General features: G+C 37.4%; 1 protein-coding gene across 4 annotated transcripts in view; it reads right to left on the bottom strand.

The window, feature by feature from the left end:
- The window catches only part of arid1b (AT rich interactive domain 1B (SWI1-like)), a 349,190-nt gene that overhangs the window by 311,461 nt on the left and 11,064 nt on the right, over positions 1 to 26,665 (bottom strand). For all 4 annotated transcript variants that reach the window (XM_052011358.1, XM_052011361.1, XM_052011359.1 and 1 more), the window contains exon 2: positions 5,887 to 6,090. In XM_052011358.1, the coding sequence (XP_051867318.1) occupies positions 5,887 to 6,090 (204 nt within the window). The remainder of the gene's footprint in view (positions 1 to 5,886; positions 6,091 to 26,665) is intronic.

The following is a 26,665-nucleotide window of genomic DNA, read 5'->3' on the forward strand; positions in this document are numbered from 1 at the left end:
GCGTTGAAGAATGTAGAGGAGATTCACCAGGTTGTTAGAAATAAACTGGAGGAACTCAACAGGTTGGGCAATATCTGTGGAGGCAAAGGGATAGTTGACATCTTGTGTCTAGACTTGCATCGTGATGCTGCCTGACCCACTGAGTTCCTCCAGCGGTTTGCTTTTTGCTGCAAATTACAGTACCTGCAGTGTCATGTCTGCATTTCACCAGGACTTTGCCTGGTTTCACTGACTTTAGTTATGGGGATGGATTGGATAGGCTAGGCTGGGTTCACTTTTTCAAGAGCAGAGAAAGCAGAGGGATGAGCTCAGTGTACAAGTGGCATAGATAGGGTAGGAAGTCAAAATTGTTTCCTGATGGTAATGGTCAAAAACAAGGAGGGCACAGGCTTAAGGTGAGAGGAAGGAATTTTAAACGGAATTTGAGGGGCAAATTTTGTTTAGAGTAATTGATGTCTGGAACTCACTGCCAGAGGATGTGGTGGAGTACACATTTAAGAGACATTTAGACAAGCACTTAAAAGGCATAGAAGGAAATGGAGACAGAAGATACTGTACATTCTGTCCCACCCTCCCTCACCTAATTCCATCTGCCCATCATCCCCTTCCCCTCTGGTTCCACCCATCACCTACCAGCCTCTGTCCCATCCCCACCCACCTAGGCACTGCTATAAATTGGCAATCTTTCCCCGTTCTCTCTTGGTCCTGATGCAGGGTCATGACCCAAAACATCGACTTACACTTTTTGCCTCCAAAGACGCGACTTGACATGCTGAGTTCTTAGTGTTCCATTGTTTTTTGTGGAAGGATATGGACCCAGTTCAGGTAAATGGGATTAGTGTAGATGGACAAAAAAAGGTCAGCATGGACATGGTGGGTCAAAGGGCCTGTTTCTGTGCTGTACGTTACAGAACATACAAAAAAAATTATCAATATCAGAATCCTTAACAAGTACTGCTTCTGATTATACACTGAAGCATTTCATCTCTCCATTGAGTAAATATCAGCAGACCACGCAAGCTTGGGCCCTGAATCAGCATCCACAGGACAGTATTGAAACAGTGGTTGATACCTGACAGCAGAAAACCAATATCTTGTCTCCAAGACAAGCTTCATAATTACACTACTGATTAAAGCTCTCATTGCTCACCATAATTGCTATCTTGGAGTCTAAGTGCCTTTTCACATCAGTTCCAGGAAATTCTGTGATTCTTGTACACCACCCCCACCCCATTTTTCCCTGTGTTGATTGGTATGTGGTTGAGTATTTCTAAGCAATCTAAAAAGACCAACTTATTTAAAATTGATTAAGTTTGCTGGGACTTCAGTGTTAACATGCATCCTAGTTTTGCTATTTGAGCATTTAGAATTTTTTTTAAAAAAGGTGAACTTAAAATGCTGGTCATGCAAACAAGGTTTTTTTCACGTTCAGATGATAGCTACTGAATGGGACTCAGTCATTTGAAGTTTATAGCTTGCTTTAGAAAGGAAATTCAGTAATTGTTTCAAAGAGTAAATTCAAGGGTACGTGGACCAAGGAGTGTAGGACCAAGTGGCTCATTCAAATTAATTTATCCATCATTTGAACTTGAAGTCTGACTTGAAGCCATCTCCTTTGCCACCATCCTATCTATCCTATTCACTATTCCATTGCAGGTGCAGACTTAAGGAGCCAATGAGCTTTTTTTCATGCTGCAACATACTATTTATTTCATTTAACAGATTATTATTCCTCAATATGGAAGTTGAACCATTTATGCAAAGAGTAAATCACTTGACAGGCAATGGCAGCAAGGACATAGTGCAGTAAAGCAATGGCAGATGACAGCTGCAATTTATTAAAAGGAAATTGAGAATTGAAGTGTTGAATTTGCAGCACTTTGCGTTTAGACCACCAGACTAATCAAATATCAGACCAACACTGACAAGAGAATAGAACTGATCAGGATTATGGAAACCTGGTGTCGAAAGAATGTGGGGCTAGGGAATATATAAAAAAACAAGTGCACTCCACATTCCCGTCTCAAACATAAATTACTTTTACTCCTAGGGCAGAAATCAGGATGCACTGAGTGATTTTCCAATCTGATGGATTCACAGCACTGTTTTACTTTCAAGATAATTAATAGTATTAATAGAACATTGATTTATCTTGCCATGACAAACACTTACAAACTTTATGTAAATGAGCTTCCTCAGTGGCACATCTCCAGGCACCTGGTTTTAATCCTGACCACAGGTGGTGTCTGCATCAAGTTTGCATATTCTCCCCATACCAGTGTGGGTTTCTGATGGGTGCTCTGGCTTCCTCCCACATTGCAAAGATGTGCTGGTAGGTTAACTGACTGCTGCAAGTTGCCCCTTAATATAGATAAGATTGCCAAAATAAACCAAAAGAGGACTTGATGGGGATACGAGAAAGATTAAATTTTATGGTAAAGGGGACTGCTTTACTTGGAGCCAACGTAGACAGAATGGCCTCCTGTGTCATAAGAAAGAATGGTTCAACTTCCTCTTTCCAATCCATTGTTGACATTTCAGATTTGTTCACTTGACAAAATTTCATTGACACACAGTTGTTTCAGCTCACACCTATACCAGTACATAACTAAAGACGGCATTTCTCAATGATGACCTGAAGCTCTATTACGTATCAAGTTAACCTTCCTTCATTCATCAGCAAATATCACTGGTGTGAACATAACAAAAAAGTTTTGACCAATAGATGTTAAAATAGTTACCGTAGATGGATGAAAAATTCAACTCAATTTCAGGCTCGAATATACAGACATTCATAAATTACTGGGCCCAAATCTTAAAACCAATACCCATTAGTTACAGTATTCAATAAGGTTCTTAAAAATATACACATTTTTATCTAATCAATTATTAAATTTGTTACTTATGACTGTAATAATTATGATTAGTTTGCCCACTGATCCTTGAAATGAATTAAATTTACTGAATGTTGCCATTTCTCAAACATAGGCAATACATGAACATAATATTAGTGGAAAGAACACAAGGCTCCATTTAAACTGCACCTTTTAAAATGACTGACAGACCACACCACAATCATATTTTAATGGACATCAATTCTCTTAGCTTACCAGTTAAATCATAACTGGCAAGGTTGAAAGAGTTATGTTTCATCTTTTTCCTACCATCACAGAGACATCTTAAAAATTCAGAATTACTCTAGACATCAAAATGTCAAAGAAATAAAATTAACACTGACCAACATCTTAAAATAATAAATTCTCAAGTAGATTAAAAGAAAACAAAATTAGCCAAGTTCACCAGCATTAATGAAGATTAGGATCCCGCATTCCTAACATTTAACATGCACGAGTAATACTAATACTTTGTGTATTTGGCAATAGAACAGATCTAAGACAATTAATACTTTTTCAAATGCAGTATCAACACTGTAAAATTCATTATTCCAGACTAGAGGTTATCGCACTTAAATAAGAGATCACAGTATTGTTAAATCACCACTTTTTTTTAATTCAGCTAATGCAGAATACATCCTAACGTAGCCAAAACTTGGATTTTTCTTAAAATAAAAAGTCAACCTTTTGTCCCTTATAGCAGTTGAGATATGGTAATAAGATTTAAAAGTTGTACAATATGCTGTAAAATTTCTCAGTTGAGCCAACTGTAATATGGAAAGATATCTTTGGCCCACGTTACCTTTGCATAGCAGGCAAACAAATTCAATTTTAATAAAGTAGTTCATTATTTTCCTAAATTAGGATTATTATGGAAAAAATCTTGAAAAAAGCTTCAACCTCATAATAATGGAATGGTTAAGGCATTTGAAGAATAGAATATTCTATAACTAAATATCAAAATTTGACATTTGATTCATAAGTGTCACTCAAAAATATTTCTGATCACCTTTGTGATCAATATATTTGACAGCAATGAAAACATTGAAATTTAGTAGCAACATGCAAAATTTCAAATGACAAATTCTGGCAGCATATTGTGTTGCTCTTTAATTTTTAATAACCATCAACTGCTCACTATTGAGGCTCCGTAACCGATACATTAGTAAAAGCAGCATGCAGCTGATATTAAACAAGAACGTCCCAGGTAAAATTTTATGTCATTTTAGAAAGTGGTTGTAGCAGACACTATGGTCTCAGGTAAAAATCTGAGTGGAAATGACAAAAGGGATGTGAAACTGGAGGGCATCCAGCATCTGATGAATATAATAATCAGTGATGGAGGGAGAGAAGGAGTGAAAAATATGGCAAAACATAAATTTCAACAATCATGCCATTAAACTGACCAAAACCTACAGTGCACCTGGAGGCCATCTGCAAACCTGAATGTTCAAATACAAAACTGTGCCCCCAAATACCCAACAGGTTGCATGACAATCACAACTGAAACCAAGTTGAACATAGTTCATGCTGCCTTCACATTCTCAACTTTCAACAGCAGTCACCACACAGCAATGGAAATACGGTTCAGTTTTCTCTTCAGCTGACTTACAGTCCAAGGCAAACTGCAGGATAGCTATTACTATTCCAATTGTCATCAGGTAACTCAACACAACCACCATAAAAAGAATACAGTTCCAACCCTCACGCACTTTAAAAGTATCAATAGATTTATATCCAGGTCAAATTGTCACCAACGTGCAGAGTTGGGCTGTGATAATTACTTCATAATTTGGATTTGTTATAGCTTGACAGCCCAGTAAAAGGTTTTTCAAATATTTTACCTCTTGATTAAACCAAGATGATCTAAAAAAGACCTTTTCCTCATTCTAACTTCCAGTTCATACAAAAGGCATGGTTCCTTAGCAATTATTAATACAGATGACCCCCCCCCCCCCCCCCCCCCACATAACAGGGGTTGCGTTCCCAGAACATGGTCCATATCGCAATTTTCCGTAACAGAGCCATGTCATCTACATATGCATCAAGGAGAGTTAAAAAAAAGTATTGTTCTTTCCACACAAATTCTGAGAGAGCAAATTTTATTCCATATCTCAGATTTCTGGGTAGTGATCTGTGAATGCTGCAAGGGCAAATTTCTGTTACCCAAACATCCATAATGAGGGGGTGGCCTGTACTTAACATGTGCATTAGCATGCTTTGGGTCCATTTCATTTTTGAGTCCTTTCTGATCTGGGTACTCACAACTGTTGAGTTCCCCATTTAACAGTAGTGACTGAATCTGCCAAGTCAGTCGAGTCTTGAGAAGAGAGGCATAGGACGTTCTTTGAGTCCTATTGTCAGCTGTGGTTCAACTGTTGCATTCTTGCTCATATCAAAAAGTGCTAGGTTCAAGTCCCACTCCAGAGACAAGCACCTGAGGGGTTTAACACTATTGAGGGAGTAGAAGACTCCTCTACTGAAATGTTTGAGAGAGGCCCAAAGTGTCTTCTCTGGTGAAAGGAAGAGATTGCCATTTATGGAAGCTTGCTATACATGAATTGGCTGCCATAATTCCTACACTGACTGCACTTCAAAAATTGATTCTAAAGTGTTTTGTGGTGCCCAAAACTCAAAATTGCAACATTTTATTTCTTTTTCCTGATTACAAAGTTACTGTGGATACAGGGGCATAGTTTCAAGGCAACACCTTTTCCTGGCACAAACTTCATACATGACACTAAGGCTACCTGAACATCATCATCACACATTGCTTATTCTGCACAGTCTACAATGAATTTGAATTCAGTTAATTTTATAACTAACTATTGTTCCTTCCCTCCCTGTTTTTTCTCCTCCCCACCCCGCCCCCCCCCCCCACAGTAACTGATACAAAAAGAAAATTAATTTCAAATTGTCCAAAATCAAGGTACAAGAGTTGCTGGGATTTATGTAAGTCATAAAATGTTTCATCCTTAATAGTGACGTTTACCTGTTGCTGTGGGTATTGCATTCCTCCCATGTTACTTTGATTCCTGCTCTGCATGGTCACTGGATAGCGCTGTGGTGTGGGAGGTCCATATGGTTGGCCAGGGTAAGGTCCACTCTGCTGCTGTTGTTGCTGCTGTGAATAAGGATTGCTATTCATCCCGTACAGCTGGGGTCTCTTCATGCCCATCTGATCAACTGGATTCCCCTAAATGAAGAACAGTGCAAAACTGATAAATATTAAGCATCTTCACCATTAAAGGTAATTACAATCTGACCAGTATTGTGACAAAGATTCAGGCAATCTCTCAGAACATCTTGATGAAAATCTTGTGCGTCACATACTTCAAACACATTTCAGTACCCTCATCTCAAAAGGCAACAGAAGTAGTAATGTGCGTATGTCACAGTACTTTATCATCTCACTTCCCACATATATCTAATTATGCACACAAACAATTGTCAACTGCTGCTGTAACAATCAACTGAGTGAAGGCCACCATCTGGTATGCCCAAAATGTGCAGGTATTCCAGATCAAGGCGTTGTCCAGAACCAACTGCTGCAAAGTGGCACACTCTGAAAGTCCAGGAATGCATGAAAGCAAGGTGGAGTCACTGCAATAGCACAATGAGGAAAGGCCACATTTTAGGGCCTTCCTGCCATTGCATACTAATTAGTTGAAGTGAGTGTTTGAACCCCTTGAATTATATGCCTTAAGATTGTAAATAATTTATAATTCATAACATGCTAATATTAAGTAGTGGGAATAACTCAAGCTGTTATGAAAAACTTGTAATACACACTGAACATTTTTTTCCATATACAAGGTACATCTTGAAATAAAAAAGGATTCCAATGCCAAGCGATTCCAACTCCAAAGCTGTTCCATAGCACAAGTCAGGAGCATGATGGAGTACCTCCACTTACCCAAACATAGCTCCAACAACATTAGAGCAGTTCAACAAGAATCCAGGGCAAAGTAGATACCAAAGATTACCCCACGTTAGCATGCCTACATTTCTCCAGCACCACCTCCCATACCCCCACAACTTCTATCACCAAGGATGACATTGGGCTTCAGGCACACAGGAACACCACCAACTGCAGGCTCCCCTCCAAAACACACATCACCCTGATGTAGAAATTACTACTTATTTCTTCATCGTTCTCAGGTCTAAGTCGTGGAACTCTGTACCCAACAACAGAGCATCTTTACCAGGAGTGCAGGTTTCATGAAGGTGGCTCATCAACAACTTCTCAAGAGCAACTGAGGATGGGCAATAAATTTTGGTCTTGTCAGTGACACCCAGATTTGGGAAAACAATTAACTTAAAAATTGAAAATGAAACACTTAGTGACCTATCAGCATCAAGGCACTAATATTCAGTTTGGATTCTGCTTGGGTCACTTAAGACATTTTTGGTTTAAACCCAAAAACAATTTTATGTCACTAGATCTGAAGGTCTGATGTCCAAGGAACAAATCAGTTATTACAAGTGCCCTGGAGGAGTACATGGCATGGAGATGCAAATCAGAATACATGCAAGAACCATCTTGTCTAGAGAGTCATGGTAACTAATAAATTAATAGCACTTAAACGTAGGAAATGTAACCAAAAGTAATTTTTGACAACAGGTCACTCAATGAGATATTAAGTCAAATATTTTATTTATTCATTCTTGGGACATTGATATCAATGGCAAGGCCAATATTTCTTGCCAATTCCCAAATGCCCCCTTGGCCAGAACATGGTCAGTTTAGAGCCAAGCACATCGGAGGTTCTACAGCCACACATCAGCCTGACTGGTAACAACCACATTTCCTTCCCTGCACCACATGGGTTTTTACTAATAATCCAACAGTTTCATGGTTACCATTGATGACATACATTAAGATTCAAGTTGTCTTAATACAATTTCCCTAGCTACCATATGAGCTTCAAGCTCAAGTCAATAGGCCTCTGCCTACCAGAACAATAAATCGGCTGCAACATGTTGCACCGATAGTTAAAATTTCAGATTTCCACCATCCACAATGGAGCAGAAATTGCTGGAAGTACTCAGCAGGTCCGGCAGCCTCTGTGGAAACAGTTAGCCTTTCAGGTCAATTACCTTTAAATTAGTTCTGATGAAAGGACATAGCACTGAAACATTAATTCTGTTTATCACTCCACATTTTCTGTCTGACTTGCTGTGTGTTTGCAGCATGTATTTAGTCAAAGGAAGATTTTAAGGACCATCTTAGAGGAGGAAAGGGGTGAGGTGACAGTGGAGAGGGGGGGCGAGGACAAGAGGAAAAATTTAGAAAGCAAGTTCTAGAGCACCAGGTCCTGGGACATCAGCACAGACTTCTGTGGCAGAAGCACATAAATCAGGAATAATCAAGACCCCTGAGCTGAAGGAGGGTAACTATCCCACTGGATTGTAGGAAATTAGAGATAGGCAAGGGTTGAAAACCAGAAGAAGAATTTTGAAGTTGTGGTGATGCCTCACCAAGAAACAAAAATTACGCAAGCTGGCAAACAGAGTCAATTGGTTCATTGTAGTATATAGACAGGTCACAGGCAGTAATTATGATACCAAGATGGCACAACATGGTGGGCCGAAGGGCCTGTTTTGTGCTGTGTGGTTCTATGAAGGGTGGAATGAAGGACTCATTGGAGTAATCAAGCTTGGAGGTAATAGGGCATGGAAGAGGGCTTCAGCAGCTGATAAATGGAGCAGTTGGGGAAAGAAATAAGTGGTTTTAATAAGTGGTCTCGGTGGATGGTCCAAAATTCATTTCACATTCAAATGTAGTGGTGGCAATGGTGCCACCACTACATTTTGTGCACATGTAAATGAATGCAGTTTTCAGATGACGTTGCTGAAGACCACCATGAAGAGGAAAATTACAACTGCAAAGGATAAATCTTTGGCAAAACATTTTAATGGCCTGTGAGTGGTTAAAATTCTCACTGAATGCAATTCTATGGCTGCGAGTAGAGAGGTAAACTGGGATACATGCACGTGCAGTCCCATTTAGCTGGACAGTCGTAGATGGGCATTGGAGGATGGTGGGTTCAACCAAAGGCTGCTGATAAGTCAAGGAGATACCCATATCCCAAACCCAATGGACGATATTTCTGACTTCATTAACTTTCATTTGATAATATGGTAGGGGAGGGGATGGTGGTGAACTAAATGGATTGAAACATGAGATTCCGACAAAGATGGCAATAAATTTAGGAGTCTACTTGTTCAAATATTTGAAAGGCAAACAATGCCGTAGGTAAGACAAAATGGGACAAGGATTACTTTCTTGTCTGAGAGGCAGATTTGAAGGAGAAACTGATGAGTGATGGGAAGTAGAAGTAACCTGCCTAGCTCATTTTTGGCTGGTATGGTCGGGTACTGATTGACTGCCTGACTGCCTCAATGCTCCAAAATTTCTACAATTTTATTTTTCTGTGGGAATAGAACATGGGGAAGAGAACCAACAAAACAAAAAAACTGAAACTCCAATGAATGGAGATGCTGAACCTGTGCCAAGTCTAAACAAGCAAAAGGTCAGTGGATCATCAACCTGACCCATGGTGCCTCACAGGTCGAGAGTAAGTGCTTACAGTAATTTTTTTTAGTTCCTTGCACGGTGGTAGCACTCACATGTATGTAATGGATGGCCTAAATTTCAAATCCACATCAGAGCCACAAGTTCAAAATACAGGCTGGAAATTCAGTACATGCACTGAGGAGTGCAATGTTCAAATACATCTTTTTGGGCAAACTGATGTAGAAATATCCTATGCACATTATGAAAAATGACATCACAGTTTCTTTGACACCATGACCAATATTTATCCTTTAATCAGGAAGAAAAATCATCTGATCACCTCACCATAATTTGCAGCATCATGCCAGGAGGAAACTGCTGTATTTCCCGACTACTTCACAAGCTTAAAAACCATTGGGGCAAGCAGTACAAATACAGTTTTTTTGTTTAAACCCATCAGGAAGCATACTCCTATATTTAAAAAAAATCAGAAACCAAGTTTATTCTTTTTCCCTCATTGAAAACATCATTGAGTTTATACTGGAAGTGTACATTTCACTTGGACAGTAAATATAAGCTATTATGTCCTCTAACTCATAACATTGCACACTGAGACAAGCGGGAGAATGCAGAATGAGATAGAGTGGAGGAATGAAATTGATGGGTTTGTTCTGAGAGCCAGCACAGACTCCATGGGCCAAATGACTTCCTTTCATGTATTAAGAAAATAGAATATAAACATGACAGCACTTCAGACTACCATTCAAAAGTAATTGTTGAATTCAGTTCAACCAATTAGGTGAATTTTGAAATGAAAAGCAATTGCTTTCACGAATGCAGTTTAATGAAATCCTGGTAGAAACTGAGGGGTTTCAATTTCTGGTACCTTTGGGTTTGTTTAGTGTGGGAAATTTTAAACCATCTGCTAGAAATCACTACATACATACCAGACAAACTTTGAGAATTACCAGTGAAGTTGTTCACTGACCTCAAATTAAAGTGCTGATGTTTTCATAAAATCCAGTGACATAACCGAGAAAGGACAGAAGGCATCAAAACGCACTTTGACCATTTCTGCTAAATAATTAGGATCCTACTATGCCAGCAACTATGTTTGCAATGTATACACAATTTAGCAAAAATCAAAATGCCACCCTAAAGCAATCTTATCTATTAAGCATACTGGGTTTCCAACATCATTCAGTTGCATCTTAGTTATCTCCAATTGTTCCAAACAACTGCTACAATCTGATTTCCCCACTATTAAACTTTAGATTATTTAGAACTTCTAACAGTATCAGTGAAATACATCTAGTGAAAGCAACGGGTGCATCCAAAGATAAAGTAGAACTCTGAACCTGGCCAGCGTTGAGGGAGAATAATAGTGTTGCTAGAGAGGTCAAGAGGATGCACGTGGCAATACAAGGCCTTGAGTGTGGATCTCATGATATTTTATTTTAAATTTTTGACTCTTGTAAATATCACTTTTACCATCATTAGCCTCTCAGTGATCTATTTCTTTGTAGCTGGTGTTTTCAATGGCAAGCCCAGTAATGCACTTCCCCAAATTCAATCCATCAGCTTTATCTGGTTATCTCTGGTTAAGCTGCATGCATGTGAGGGGGCAAAAGAGAGGTGTACCACTGCACAAGCATACAAGGAACAGTTTTCAATTATCAAGCACAATTAAAATCAATATTTCTATGGATTTGTTAAATATATTAAAATAGCCCAAGGCACTTCACAGGAGTTTTAACAAACTGATTCGAACATATAGCCACAAGGAGATGTTAAGGTTGATAAGAAAAATCTGAAGATTTCAAGAAATGTCTCAGATAGGATGATTACATACTGGCAATAGTGGAGTTATTAAAATTGGGATTGCTCAAGAGTTGAGAAATGAATGAATAAGTATTTGGGCAGTTTTAAAGGACTGGAGGAAATTATCAAAGTAGAAAGGAACAAAGCCACAAAGATCTAGACAAGGAACGAGAATTTATATTAAAAATTCAAGTCATTGCTCTGAGAGCCAATATAGGTTAAAAGCACAGGGGTGATGATTAATGCAAGTTAGGACATGGGAATTAAAAGTTTGGTTGACCTCAAGGAGGTCAGCCATGAGTCTGCAGGAGCATTCAAGTCCAGTGAAAATTTAAACAAAAAAACAGATGAGGACGCAGACGCAGGATAGGGTATTGTATGCAGTGCTGGATGAATAGTCTTCCTGGTGCGTTGGACTTCAGATCCGAAACTCACTGCAGATCAACTACATCACCAATTTTGCCAAGTCCGATTTATCCTCAGAATGATGGAAGGGATGAGGAGGGAGTCAATGGTTGGGAAACAGCTTGTGCCAATGATCAAAGACAATACTTCCCAATAATTAGCTGAAGGAAGCTTCTGCTGAATATTGAGAAAAGAAAAGAACACTTGCAAAAATGTGTGAGAGAAGAAAATCATTTACATCTTAAGGACTTTAAAATCAAAATCATTTCAGAAACAAATTTTTAGCAATTGGTGTATTTAACCCAATTTTTAGCCAGTGGTAATGGCCTTATTTAAGCATTTGGGCAATAGATTGACCAACTGTGCACTCAACTCTAACAGGCACAGTTCCAGAGATTTATTTGATAAATGTATTAAGCTATCATGCATTTTGCACAAATGAACATTAATTCGGCTCCACAACTTCAGCCTTAAGCCTTATTTTCCAATTTACCTTACAATCACTTATTTGTTCAGACATTCAGTTATAAACAGATGTTCCATCACTCAGATCTGTCCCAATCGTGTAAGCAATGTTTTTATTTGAAAGATTATTGATCATTGATTCCTTTTAATGTGCAAGTTTTAACAGTGCTACAATTGATTGTGTTGTCTCAACAACCATACTTTGCTGTTGGAAAGGCTATTAGATAATGTTAAAACCAACCCCATGGGCCTATTTAGCAGAAAATCATCTAGTACTGATGGACCGAGTCAGTACAACAATTGAGCCATTACTAGCTTTGACAAGATTCCTTTACAGAAATACTGTAAATTCTGTAACAAGGTATTTTTAGGCAGAAACAATGCATCTATTTTTCCAAACAACTGCAATGTAATTTTCTTCCTCCTAAACCAAGTCAGATTATATTATTTGGCTCAAAAATTCAAATTAATTTCATAAAGTGCAATCTTCATTCCTTCATGTGCTCTCAATGTTATAATAAATCCAACTTTGCACAAAGTCCACATTTCTGAGATCATCTAGACTGCATCAGACAGCTCTTGGAGAAGGAATGCTGGACAATTATTACATAGTATATTTTAAATTAAGGTAGACCAGAAAAATTATTCTTTTGATTGGACCAACTCAGGTCTGATCCAAGATTAGCTTTGATAAATCAGCTGGGCATTACAAATGACCCTGTTATAAAGGTAAAGCAAGAATTAAAAAGGACCTGGTCCTCCAAGCAAGCATCATACCAAAACGAAGTTCAAGTATGAATAAAGACACCACCTACCCACCCACTTCATCAAACATCTCTTGTTCAACCTGTGCCAGAGTACATGGGTCTGTATTAGCTTTATAAGACGCCTCAGAACCCACAAAACTGGAGTGAAAAAGTCATTGTCAATGCACAGGGATCACTAAAGAGTTCAACTGTAAAGCACCCATGATACAAAAGCTTGGAAATCCACCATCTCAGCTTCATCACAGTGTGGCCATTTGGTTGCATGATCAGAAGGTTGCCAACAACCATGGAACTGAACTTCTCTACAGTCAGAATCTTCCTAAAATGGAATATTAGTTTGCAATAGAAGACAAATGTACTTTCACAGCAGTCATGAGCTAATTACTGATATAGTTAAAATTCCAGAGAAAAGTTAAATTTCTAGCATGATGCTGTATCTATCAAAAATAAAAAGTACCTCCGTCAGAAGGAAATTATTTTAGAATCAAGTAATCAGAACAAAGATGTCCAAATTTTAAAAAAAAGGTACACAAATACCAATCTGTCATCCACATTCCCAGAAATACATGGAACTTAATGATGCAAAATCAACAATCTTTCTTAAGAAACTTCTGGTTCATTTTAATGAATTAAATCCAGAATTAATTGCCAAGTTAATGACCAAGGGAAATCTAGGCCAGAATTTCCTAATAAATTTTTCTTTTTCTCCCCCCCCCCCCCCAATGCAAACCGTCTTTACAAAGTTCAAAGGAGAACAACAACCTTTTTACTCTAACACTTTCACATTTTTAATTCACTTTTGAACTTCCCTGTCACCTAAAGATTAGGCTGCCTGCATCTAGACAGTATAATTGTTCAAGACAATGTGGATTACAAATCTATTGCAATCGTTCACACAGAAAATCCATCAGTGTATCAAAATATAATTCCAGAACATTTGTCCTGGTCCTTGGTGCCTACTTTGGCATTCAAAGCACAGACTTTCAGACCAGTATCAGTTTAACATTAGCAGCAAAACATTTAAGGATGATTCAAAGATGCAAGTTTCTAGAGATTTATTTTAAAAATATAGATCTGTAGTATTGCATTCCTGTACTTTGTGGATCCCAGTACAAAAATATTGAGAGAACATGTGCAAATCCATTTTTTAAATTATTATACACACACGGCTGTTCAGATTAAAACTGCAAACTCTGTTCCCCCCCGCCCCACCCTTGTAAGGTCAAATTTCACATAGCAGCCAGCATAATCAGAGGCTATGGTTGAATTTAGATCTACTTAAGTGCCCATTTTGCCTACATCAACATCAAATTTTCCTCTGCACCTAACTAGATTATGTCAAGCTTTAAAATATAACAATTTCAACACAATGTAAAATTGCTCTCCACTCTACAATATGTTGTTCTGTCAAATCTCTATGCAGTGTGGCCTGCAATTAATCATTCCCCACTAATAAGTTATTTGCAGAGTATTAAGAGAACAAATTGATTATTTTGTGTACTCATCATACTTGTCATATAAAATGTTTTTTTTGCTGGACTTCAATAGTACTTCTTAAATAGCATTACTAAATTGTAATTTCATGAAAACAGTAATTTCAAGAAAAATGCCTATCCATATTTTGCAGTCTTTTCTGAAGAGAATTCATTCATAAACTGATCTAGAGACTCCCATAAGTTTTAACCAAATCTATGACAGCAAGACTCAATCTGGTATCAACAAGGTGGGTGATGTCCAGGAGCAGTCCATAAGCAGGTTGAACAGCCAAATATACCAAGGACTGAATTCTCAAATAACAGTAGAAGAAAAAAAAATCAGGAATCTACAAAAAAAACCTGAAGTGACTGTAAAGGATTAAGGTGGATTCTGAAAAATAATTTCAAAATCTGTGGAATTCAATCATGGAAGACACGACTTTCCACGATTATATTTATTCCCCTCAGAAACTTACTGTTCAGCAGTAATTATGACTTGGATTTCCATTAAAATGCATGACAACCCATTCAAAAAAATTCCCCCCCCCCAAAAAAAGAGAGAAAAATGCACAGAGTTCATGGCAAATCCATGATACTCATGAATTTCATTTGCAAAGACTCCAACAGCACACCCTGTGGAAATTAAGAGCAATACTTGCAGGAAAGCCCAAATTTCCCTATTTAACAGCTCACATTCAGAGACAATTAGTTGCTCTTGGTTTTCAAGAATTAACTTCACTGACATACCTCCAGAAAACAAAAAGGGGAAGTATTATGGTCCAAGGAGATGAAAACTACTTTTCTAACCTCAGCAGCTGTGAAGTTTAAAAAAATCCTTAATAATGGCAACCATGAATGTACCAGATTGCTGTAAAAACTCATCTGGTTCATTGATCCTCTTCAGGAGGAGTCGATCTGTTGACCATACCTATTCTAGCCTATTTGTTATCAAATGATTTGGCAGAGGGGACCAAGTGGAATATTTTTAAATTTGCTACTGACATGAAACAATGCAAGAAGGTGCAAAGGAGCTTCAAGGGGCTTTACTGAAGAGAATTAGTGTACAAGAATAAAGATGTCTTACTGTAACTAAATAGGGTCTCAGTAGGACCATACCTGAAAGTATCATGTACAATGTTGGTCTCCTCACTAAAAAAATACTTGGAGAATACAGCAAAGATCGATCACAGACTGGTTCTTTAGATGGAAGATCTGTCATACAAGAGGAGGTAATGCAAGTTAGGCTCTATTCTCCAGAGCTAAGAAACATTGAAACACAAGAGTTCTAAGGCTCAACTGGGTAGACACAAGAGGACATTGTAGCTGTGAAGCATGGAAGTAGCAGTCAAAGTCTCAAAACAAGGGGCAGACCATTTATGACAGAAATTAGGAGAAATATTTTTTCCACTCAAAGAGTGGCGAATCATAAGAATTCTCCATCCCAGAGTACTGTGGAGTCATTAATTGCATTCAAAAATGAGATTGATTGATTTCTTGATATTACTGAAATCTAAGGGAATGGAGATGGAGCAAGAAAATGATGTTGAGGTAGAAGATTCACCGTGATCTTGTTGTATGATAGAGGTGATTTGTGGAGATAATGGTCTGCTTCAGGTATGTTTTGTAATACTAAGTACAAATATTCTTTGGAAAATATATTGGGTTATTTACTGTATGCTGAGAATATTCTCAATAACATATTATAGCTAATGAAAAATTAACAACTACTATTTCTTGACAAAATACTCCTAAATTACATAAAAATGCTATTTCAGCATAACTAAAATTAAAACACATGCAAAAACTAAACAATGATCAATGACTGTAGTTCATTAGGACCAAATTAATTTGAACTACACATTTCACACCTCTATACAGAACATGTATAATATTTCAGTGAAAATATTCCTGGGTTGACCTTGATCCTTTTTCTGAAAAATGCCACTACCTACCTTTATAATTTTAATTTTATGAAAAAGATCTGAAAATTCTGTAGTCCACTGAAAAAGCATACTAACTTTTATAAAAATTATCCTGTACTATAAGTGAGTTTGCTTTAACCTCTGTTCCATAAACTGTTGCGTTAAGTACCATTGGCAAACAATGCAAATAAAATTTGCAGATAATATAAAACCTGGAAGCATAATGAACTATGACTTAAAGAAAGACTTCAAGGAGATGTAGACCAGTGGTGGAATGGATAGGTGAATAGTATATGATATTTAATATTGACAAATGCCAAGCATTACCATTTAGTGGGAAGAATGAAAGGGGGCAATATTAACTAAAGGACACAATTCTAAAAGGAGAACATATTTAAATTAGCAGGGCAGGTTGATAAAGTATTTTAAAAGCAAAAGGGATCCTGGGCTTTATAAATAAAATCGTGAAGTACATAAGAACAGAAGAAAATAGCAGGAATGGGCCACTCAATCCTCAAGCCTGTCCCACCATTCCATTCAATCATGACTGATCTGTTCCAGGCCTTATCTCCTCACCTTTGCCAATTCAGAGCAAGGAATTTGTGATGAAACTTTATAAAACAATGCCTCTACCACAACTGGAGTAGTTGGAGTAGGTGGAGTCTGGTTCTGAACACAAAATTTTTGGGGGGGGGGGGGGGGGGGGGGGGGTTGGGAAGTAAACAGGACTGTAAAAGTTTTAGGAGGGGTTGCAAGAGATTTATTGAAATGATTCCACAGACAAGGAACATCAGTTGCCTGACAGAGAAGCTAGGCTTCTTCTCCTTGGAAGAGTGAAATTGCATGGATATCTGAGAAGTTTAAACTTAAAGGATTTCCAGTAGTGTAAGAGATGAAAATTTGCAGGACAGGACTCAGGAAGCGGGAAGGGGAAGAGTCCAGCTGGATTGCTGTGACACAGAGCCAATGCCAACTCAACAGGCTGAACGACCTCATCCTGTGCTGTAACTACTCGGCAATTCAACACAGAATACACATAACCAATGCATATATAGTACTATATTCCATCTTTGTTCTGTTGTAGGTTCAGTGATCAGAACCCAAATCAAGTTTGAGAGATGTCAACAAGACCGTAAAGTAAATTGGGTAGTGATTTTAACTTAAAAACCGGCAACCAACCAACCTAGTGAAAATTGTAACATGGTTAGGCAAATACCACAGTCTGCTTTTACCAAGCTCAAAAATAAAATCACTTATTCTAATACCAAAGAACTCCAAGCTCAAAAGACATCAGGGAGCATGGAGAGAGAGCAGCAATATGGAAATGAGACAGACAATCAGCCATGATCGCACTGAATGGCAGAGCAGGTTTGAAGGGCCAAATGGCCTAATCCTGTTTATACTTCCATTACTCAAGGCTCTCCTAGAACTGTACATTACACCAAGCATAAATTAGAAATGTAAAAGTTGCACAGTGGATTTTTTTTTACACTTTCCAAATTAAGACAGATACATGCAAAAGGACTTGCTGTGTGGGTTAACAAATTAACCTTCATATATGAGACCCACATTAAATCCATCTCATAGTGACAATTGGCTGCATTTCCTTGGAGCACAACACGACTTCTGTAATTGGAATTTTGCTGTAATTGGACATGGGATTGCTTTTATGGAAAATACCATGATGGTGCTTAATTTCAAAGCACGCAATTAACTCAAAACTTGCAAATACAGTTAACAAGTATAGCAATCAATTTCAAGCAGCACAGAATGATGAAATGACAGGGTGGCAAATACAAGAGGTTAACTTTTCTGCACAGAAGTACGATGGGATGAATTGGCAAAATTAACTCAACACTCCAGTTTTAAAGAGAGTGTATTCCTGGGGTTACATGGACAGAACTATGTAACAGTAATGGTTTTCATATAGGATCCACCTTTTTAAACAACTGAGCAGTGTACCAAAGGAATTTATCTTAAAAACAAAACACTGGTTAGGCCTCAAATGGACTATAGTGTTAAGCAACCTCATACGTGGAGATTTGTTAGGTTTCAAATGCACAGTTAACTAACCGGTTTTGGTATTCAACAGACGATCCAAGTGATCAGCAATAATGCACAATTATAAATAGTGAATGCTACCAGTAAATGGCGTACCATCCTGGGCCTTATCTTTTCCTCTCCAATGTCCCATTATACATAGATCAGGATAAGAAAACATGGTCAATTTTATGCTCTTGACTATTGAGATACTCCTATAAAGGAGTACCACTGCCGTAAAACTAAATCTGTTAAAAATCTTATTTTTCTTTAAAACAAAAAGGGACATGCGTTTGCACCACAGGGCCTATTCTACAGACCACTAACTAGTGAGAAGGATAATGAGGAGCAAATTTGCAGGGAAATTGCAGGCATATGCATAAGCCATCCAGCAGTTATAATGGGGACAAATATAAACTGAGTTAATAATGACATCACAGGCATGGGGGGGGGGGGGGGGGGGGGTCTCGTGTCTGGGAGAACATTCTTAATCAATATGGTCCTGGCCCAACAAGGAGTGGTGGCATTGCTCAATACGGTTCTGGGAAATTAGCCAGGCCAAGTTGTATCAGCAGAAGAACATCTAGAAAATAACATAAGGTAGGGTAATGGGGTGGGGGGGGGGGGGGGGGGGTGGAATTCAAGGGAGACGTCAGAGGGAGGTTTTTCACCCAGAGAGTGCGCTGCCTGGGGTGGTGGTGGAGGCTGATACGTTGGTCAAGTTCAAGAGATTGTTAGATAAGCATATGGAGGAATTTAAGATAGAGGGATATATGGGAGGAAGGGAGATGGTCTTAGGAGTGGTTTGAAGGTCGGCACAACATGGTGGGCCGAAAGGCCTGTATTGTGCTTCTATGGTTTAGAATAGCTGTGGGAAAGTATACAGGGAACTCCAAGGCAAAAAGAGTCAAATTGGAGAAGGGCAAATTTCAAAAAAGATGAGAACAGATCTGGCACAAATAATCTGGAATCAAAACTTGGCAGCAAAAATATAATTTTAACAACAGGAGGTCTTTAAAGTTCATTCCAATGAAGGAGAATGGTGGGGAAATTAAAGCCAAACTTGAAGCGATGACCAAATAAAAAATTGGCAAGTTAAATATAACAGAAAAAAAAGAACAAATGAGGGACAGCAGGTTATTAACACAAGAACTGGGGCTGATTACAGAAGGGAAGTAAAAAATGACAGGCAAAAGGAAGAACATGGGGAAAGACATAGCAAATAATAATTTTTTTTAAAAAAAATCAAAAATATACTTTGTGTATGTGAACAAAAAAAGAAGTTGGAAGGGAAGTGGGACCAAAGACAAAAAAAAGATTTACTCATGAAAGCCAAGGATGAGAAGATAAATAAATCTGTCTTCACGAAGGAAACTGCTATAGTCTTAGCAATGGAAAACGCAACCTAGATTTGGTTGGGGTAAAAATGAATAGAGCAGATATTGAAAGATCTAGCTCCATGCCAAGTGATTATATCACCTGGGTCAAATGGGATGGATCCTAGTTTGCTGAAGGAAGGGAGGAAATTGCAGACTGCATTTGGATTGGAGGGGGGGAGGGGAGAGAAGAGTGGGGAGGGGAAGAATATGTACTTCATCCAAGTTTGCTGATGATACAAACCTCAGCAACAGCATGCTTGTGAGGAGGATACAGAGAGGCTTAAAGGAGAAACAGATAAGTTAACGACATAGCAGATGGAACACAACACAGAAAAATGGGAGGTTGTAGAAAATAAATAGGTGGAATATTTTTTTTCAAATAGTGACAGATTTGGGTATTGTTAAGGACCTGGGTATCCTTGTACACAAGTCAATGGAAGTTAACAGGCAGGCACATTAAGCAATAATGAAGTCAAATGACATGTTGGCCTCTTTTAGCAAGAGCATTTGAGTAAAAGAGTGCTTATATCTTATACCTTGCTCCAAGTTGGAAATCTGGAATATTGTGTACAGGTCTGTTTTTCCTGCCCGTGGAAGAATTTACTTGTGATGAGGGGGTGCAACAAAGGTTCACTGGATTGATTTCTGGCATGGAGGGTTTTCCATTTGAGAGATTAGGCAGCCAGAGTTTAGAATGAGAAGCAGTCTCACTGAAACAAATGAATTTCTTACTGGTCTCATCTAACTAACTTGAGTCTTTTTGTAGTAGCATCAGTAAGAGTCATGGAAGAATTCGAGGTACAAATGGACTTCCAAAAGGCAATGGATGAGGTGGCACATAATAGGCCTGTCATCACAATTGACCAACATGGAACAAAAGAGGGTTGTAGAAGGATAGAAAATTGTCAAAGTAACATGTAAAAGATTGTTTTTCAGAGTGATGTATTCAGCAGAGGTCCCAGGAGGTTGTTCTAGGCCAATGCTTTTCTTAATGTAGATTAAGACTTGGATATATATGGAACAAATTTCCAAATACCATAAAATATGGAGGCATAATTTATTGTGAGGACAACAGTAAAAGGGTGCAGAAGAGATTTAATGAAATTATTCCAGGGATGAGGGACCTAGACAGCAGACAAAGAAATGTTTCCATTGGCAGAGGAGTCTGGAACCAAGGGAGACAGAAGAAAAATGCAAAAGAACCAATCTTTATCAATTTTTTTTTAAAACAACATAGAAAGTTGAAAAAGGGCCTACAACACACTAGCAAGGGTAGTCACAGATCCAGATTCAAATTTTAGCTTTCAAAAGGGAGGGGAAATAATTTGCAGGACTGTAGGGTGAGGGCATCACTGGATTGCTCTTACATGGAGCCAGCATAGACTCAACAAGCCAAATGGTCTCTTTCCACATTGTAAAGATTTGAGATTCTACTACACATCTATAGTCAAATCATTCAAATAAATTAGGCTCAGAATCTTGGGCCTTCCTATATTGCTCAACAACTCAAAAACTTGCTAAGTCATTTGTAAATATCTCAAAAATTCTCTTACTGCAACACTAACAAAATACTTGTTTTCATTTCCTTAATTTACTTCCATCTTCGTATTCAAAAATCAGAATCAAACCAATCCTTTTTGACATAAGATCTATATAGCACCATTATTTGAGAAAGCTTCCTCCCCCTCCCCTCAAGCAATGAATATAGGATCTTCATAGCTTGCACCAATAATCATGGTATATTTGGCCACAAAGAAAATAGGCAGACTGGGTTTGTTTAGATGATTAGTGAAAAATATTGCTGTCATTTTCAAAAGCGATAACTATCTCATGAGATTCCTCACAGCTGTATTTTCAAAAAAAAAGTCAAAGGGAACTACATACTTTAAGGTCAATTGTCCTCGTGAGATACATGGCCAGGTCTCAGAATTTGTGATTTCAAAATTTCACTATAAAGGATATCTATAATGATTTTAAAAGTTATAACAGAATCAGATTTTATTTTAAATAGGATGTTCAATTATCCTGAAAGACACTGTACAATGAAAGTATTAAAAATGGACAATGGAAAAGACATTCCAAGGCATTTGAAATGCATCCTACTTTAAATTTACCTATTACTCAAGACCATAGACCTCCATGCATTTTTCATACTACTGTCACATATCTCACAAATTCATACAGTTTAGAGACTGGCTACAGGATATCCTTGCTTCATACTGCCATACACCAGAAGGCACCCATTTCATATCTCACCTTTTCAAACTTAACCAATTTCAACAAAAGGAAGGGTTATCATGTCTCAACCAGGGTGTTGGGAGCAGAGACAAAGTCAGCCAAGCTCCTAATTTCTATCAAATGGCCCCTCCCTGCATAGCACATGCATATAGAAAAAGCATTAAGTGGTATCCTAGCTACACTTTCCTCTATAATAACCAGGCACTGCCACAGGGAACCAGAATGTGCCCATGCAGCCTCAGTCCCAGAATAATGTCCACGTTTTGGAGGAAACATTATGCTTCAAATGGCCAATGTAACAAGAAAGAGCAAACAAATTTCTTTTTTTTGACCCCAAATATGCAAAAACAAATTGGGAGAAGTTTTAATTATTTTTGTGTGAACTAAGGAAAAGCTAGGGTTAAAATAAAGTGGTGCCAGTGAATCTGCTCACTCAATTCCATTTTCCATTTTTTCCAGTCAGTCCTAATCTCCTTTTCTTCACTTTCTCCCCAGGTCAGAGATGAATGCCTGTCAATTCTCACAAGTAAAAAGCCTTTTCTTCCTGAGGCAAGTTTCAATTCAAAGAGCACATGGCTAATCTACATATGTGAAGGTCATGGCACTTTAGTGAAAGAGGTTAAATTTGGAACAGCTCACATAGGGGGTTGTCTTAAACATCTTGGATTAGTGCCCAATGAGAGAGAGTGCTGAAAAGCAATAGATAGCTTCTGGCAGCAGAGAAAAAAAAACAGCAACACAGCTGACCACGAGATTCAATCCTGAATAATCTCACAACCCAGGTTTCCTACTGTTCACCTACTACCTAAATGTGCCCCTTCTCTGCAATGTACAGAACAAATTACTAAGTATTATAAAGAGACAATTATTGATGATTGCAAGCTTTCATTAAAAAGGACAAGTTCCATAAATACAAGACAGATGTTAGCTTAAAAAAGCAACTGGCCAAATTCTAGTGAGTAGTCTGATTGGCAACTGGTTGGTAGTTTCCACTGTCTATGCATTTAATAAAAATCCATCCCAGTGCACCTTGGTTACCATAATTCCATCCTTAAATAAGCAAATACAATTACAAATTTCATTACAAAATTTTAGATTCTGATCATTTCTTATATTAAAATGGCAAAATTGATGCAAGTTTAAAACAAGTACAAATAAAACTGCCATCCGAAATCTTGCATCACAAGGAAAACAACTATTTTATTTCATATAACACACTGTTAAATTACCTTCTACTTTATAAAGTAGAAACAGAAGTTAAGATTCATTGATCAGAAACAGACCATTTTATAGATGTCACCATATACTTTTTAAATTTATGTCCTGGAAGTAGAAGAATCCTGTAGTTAATGCAATTGTGTCAGTTTATTAAGTCTGTTCTATTTATTAGAACTATTTGCCAGGCAACTCACATTGTTATTTACATAAAATAAGGTACCATATTTTGGCCAAGATCATACACCACAATCAAATCCACATTACATTTAAATAATCCTGTGTTAATTGCTCAGGCTTCCAGAGACCAGTTTCATTCTGGTCATGCTGTAAGTAAATTCTGCAATTTCTATGGACTCAAAACACTTGAGTAAAATATAAACTTAGAATGCAAGGAGCAATTCCTCAGAATTAATCACCAATGTATATTTCACGCCCAATATATTACAAAAAGGTATAGAATAGAGAATCTAAAAATGTCTGAATATATTACAAACACCTGAATATATTAAAAACTTAAAGACAATTAGGTTGGACCAAAAATTACATCACATCCTAAATATCAACTATTATTGAATTTTTAACTGCTCCTGTACCAATAAAGGAAATATGAATTAATATTCCAATACATTTGCGATGCAGCTCAAAATTCACATAGCAGCAACTTTCAAAACTTAAAATATCAGTAGTTATCTTAAGACATTTGGCCTAATGAACTTCTTTTTAAAAAAGCACTTTCAATTTATTTTACGCAAGCTTATAAACAATGGTTGATGCTACCAAATTATTTGAAACAAAATGTAGACACCATTTTGGAAAACGTAGAAGCTGAGAACAGGATTACAATTCAAGCTCCCGGAGCACTTCTTATCCTCCTCCATCAAACTTAAAATTTGGGAATTTAGATAATAAACAAAATCCTGGTACTCAAAGCTCAGTGAAACACCATGACAGCAAGACAAGTGACTTCTGTTTCATTCAACAAATAAAAATCAACTCCTGCACCTCATCCGCAGTCCATTAAAATGTACATTTTGCACCATCATATAGAAGAACTCTGAAAAATTATAAAGGCACAATCATAAACACTCAAAGTGAACCTCAAATGTAACAAAGTAGCATATAAATTTACTTGACCCAAAACAAATCTAAGATTTGAGAGTACAAAAACAGCCTGTCACACCAGAGACGAAAGTAAGGAAATGCCATTTCAGCAATTTTTCTCCCACCTTATCACTTTTGAAAATGACAGCAATATTTTTCATTAATCACCTACCATTTTAGTAGCGTAAAAGATGTCAGGACACAAAAAACAAATTTATTTTTTGAACAATGTTCATTTAAATTAAATATGCAGACTGCTATTTTGATTTAAATAATTTGAATAAAATCAAATCAAGTGAAGCAATGGGAACACAGCACCAGAAGTCTCAATTATTGAAACCTCTGGATTAGAACAACTGAAAACATTTAAGTAGCTCTCAATCTGAAATACTACACTGCTTAGGATTTGTCTTTTTGCAAACATACCAAATTTAGTTACCTTTAAAACATTATTTTGGAAAGCAAGTTCTTACATGAAGCAACATAATTCAGCAAGGAATCAAAAATTTCAAGAACCAATTTACATATCTGGTTTATAAATGGGCCTTTGAATTAAAATTTCTAACAATTCCTCAGAGCAAAATGTTAATCATATTACTTTCTTCATCTCCAATGAGCTAAAATTTCATTTTTTTAAATTAACACAATTGTACTTGCCCGCTCACCCCCCAAGAGCAAGACACAAGAGAAACAGAATCCCCAGCAAAACATGATGCAATAATCTAATTTGAAAAGCCATCATATCCCGTGCTCTATTTGCCCACTTTTCTTCCCCAACATTTTGAACATATGATTACCCATATTATTATTACAGTGAGATTATAACTTGTTAAACCTGTATCTGTGGCACTTGACACCCTTCAAACATTCAAGTTTAAAAATCAGTCAGTACTTAATCCTTGTGACCCAGTAACCAGTGCTAAAGAGCAGAACAAGGTTCCTAGCAGACTGTGACTGGTTTGAATCCAAAAGTCAAATGAATTTCACACGCTCCATGCATTTGCTAATTATCAAATAAAGTGCCATAAAATATTCTATTCCAAAAGAGCTAAAACTAAAAATCAACTTTCTCATTTACTTAAGACACACCTCCAGCCAGCTGACAATAGAATATGAAAATTATTTGGGCTAGCAAAACCAGCTCCCCAACTTTAATGAAAAAGCACAACAGCATAGAGGAAACATTAAAATAAGTTACCTTCATAATAATAAATAACAGCAATTTTGTTGACTACAATGTGGCTTGATAATAGTAGCAGGTGTGGGACAAGAGGGAGCAGGGAATAGAGATGTTCTCACCAGAAACACATTGGTGTCGGCTGTGACTCCATGCTAGTGAGCTTGGTTTCAAGCCCCATTCGTGAGAACTAAGCACAAAAATTACAGTGGAGCATTGAGGGAATGCTGCTTTGTTAAGTAGACCATTTTTTAAGATGAACATCACAAAAACATCAGAAAGTTGCCATATCGCAAATGTTACAACACTAATAGTTGAAAAGTACTGGCTGAAAAACTCTTTGGAATGATTGATGGGTGAAATGTGATATACAAATGTAAGCCTTTTTACTTTTCTGCCACCTTACTTTGTTTTGAATTCCATGCATAACAGCTTGCCCCCACTACACATTTTAAATATGCAAAGAGTTGTAATAACCATACTAAAATGCCCTATGCTACAGCTGAACATTCTGAAGTTTTCCCCACGTGTATGAGGCATGAAAAATATTAAAGTACTTCAAGTGTTGATTTTTAAAAACAAATCCTCTGCATTAACTGCAATTATCATGACAAGTGGATTCAAACTGTTGCCAAAACACAACTCAATTTACATTAAATCTAGTTTATATCAATAATGTCAGTCAGGTAGATCTAATCAGGTGCCAGTGCAGTCCACTACTGTGAAACAAGACTTAGTTGAAAGCATTTGCAGCTTGAGCTGAAAATCTCAATTCTGTAAACTAAACAAGAAGATTTTTCCCCTACCTACATCTCCATCCCAAACTAAGAATGGTCAAAAGTGAAACCACTAATGCCTTGATCATCACTCATCCATTCCATCTAAAATGTTATTTTCCATGACAGTCTAGCCCATTGTTGCCCATTAAGGTCACACAATAAATGGGCAAGACCAGCTGCTAGCACCAAAGAAAGATTTAGTATCTCCAATTAAAGCAAAAACAGAAGGACCATAAATTTAGGTCCCAGAAGCCACCAGATGAAAATATTTTCAATCTGCATCGGATACGATTATGTTTTGAGTCCCAAATCTGCACAATTCTAAACTTAAAAATCAAGTCATACAGCAATAGAATTTTTAAAAGCTGTAATTAAAAAAATATTCAATTGGCATTAATCATAATGCCATATCCTTGAAACATGGTGGCTCAGAACTTTATGTCACTGTCAGCATTCGCTGATGA

The sequence above is a fragment of the Pristis pectinata genome, chromosome 3 (genome assembly GCF_009764475.1).
Source record: "Pristis pectinata isolate sPriPec2 chromosome 3, sPriPec2.1.pri, whole genome shotgun sequence".
Taxonomy (NCBI): domain Eukaryota; kingdom Metazoa; phylum Chordata; class Chondrichthyes; order Rhinopristiformes; family Pristidae; genus Pristis; species Pristis pectinata.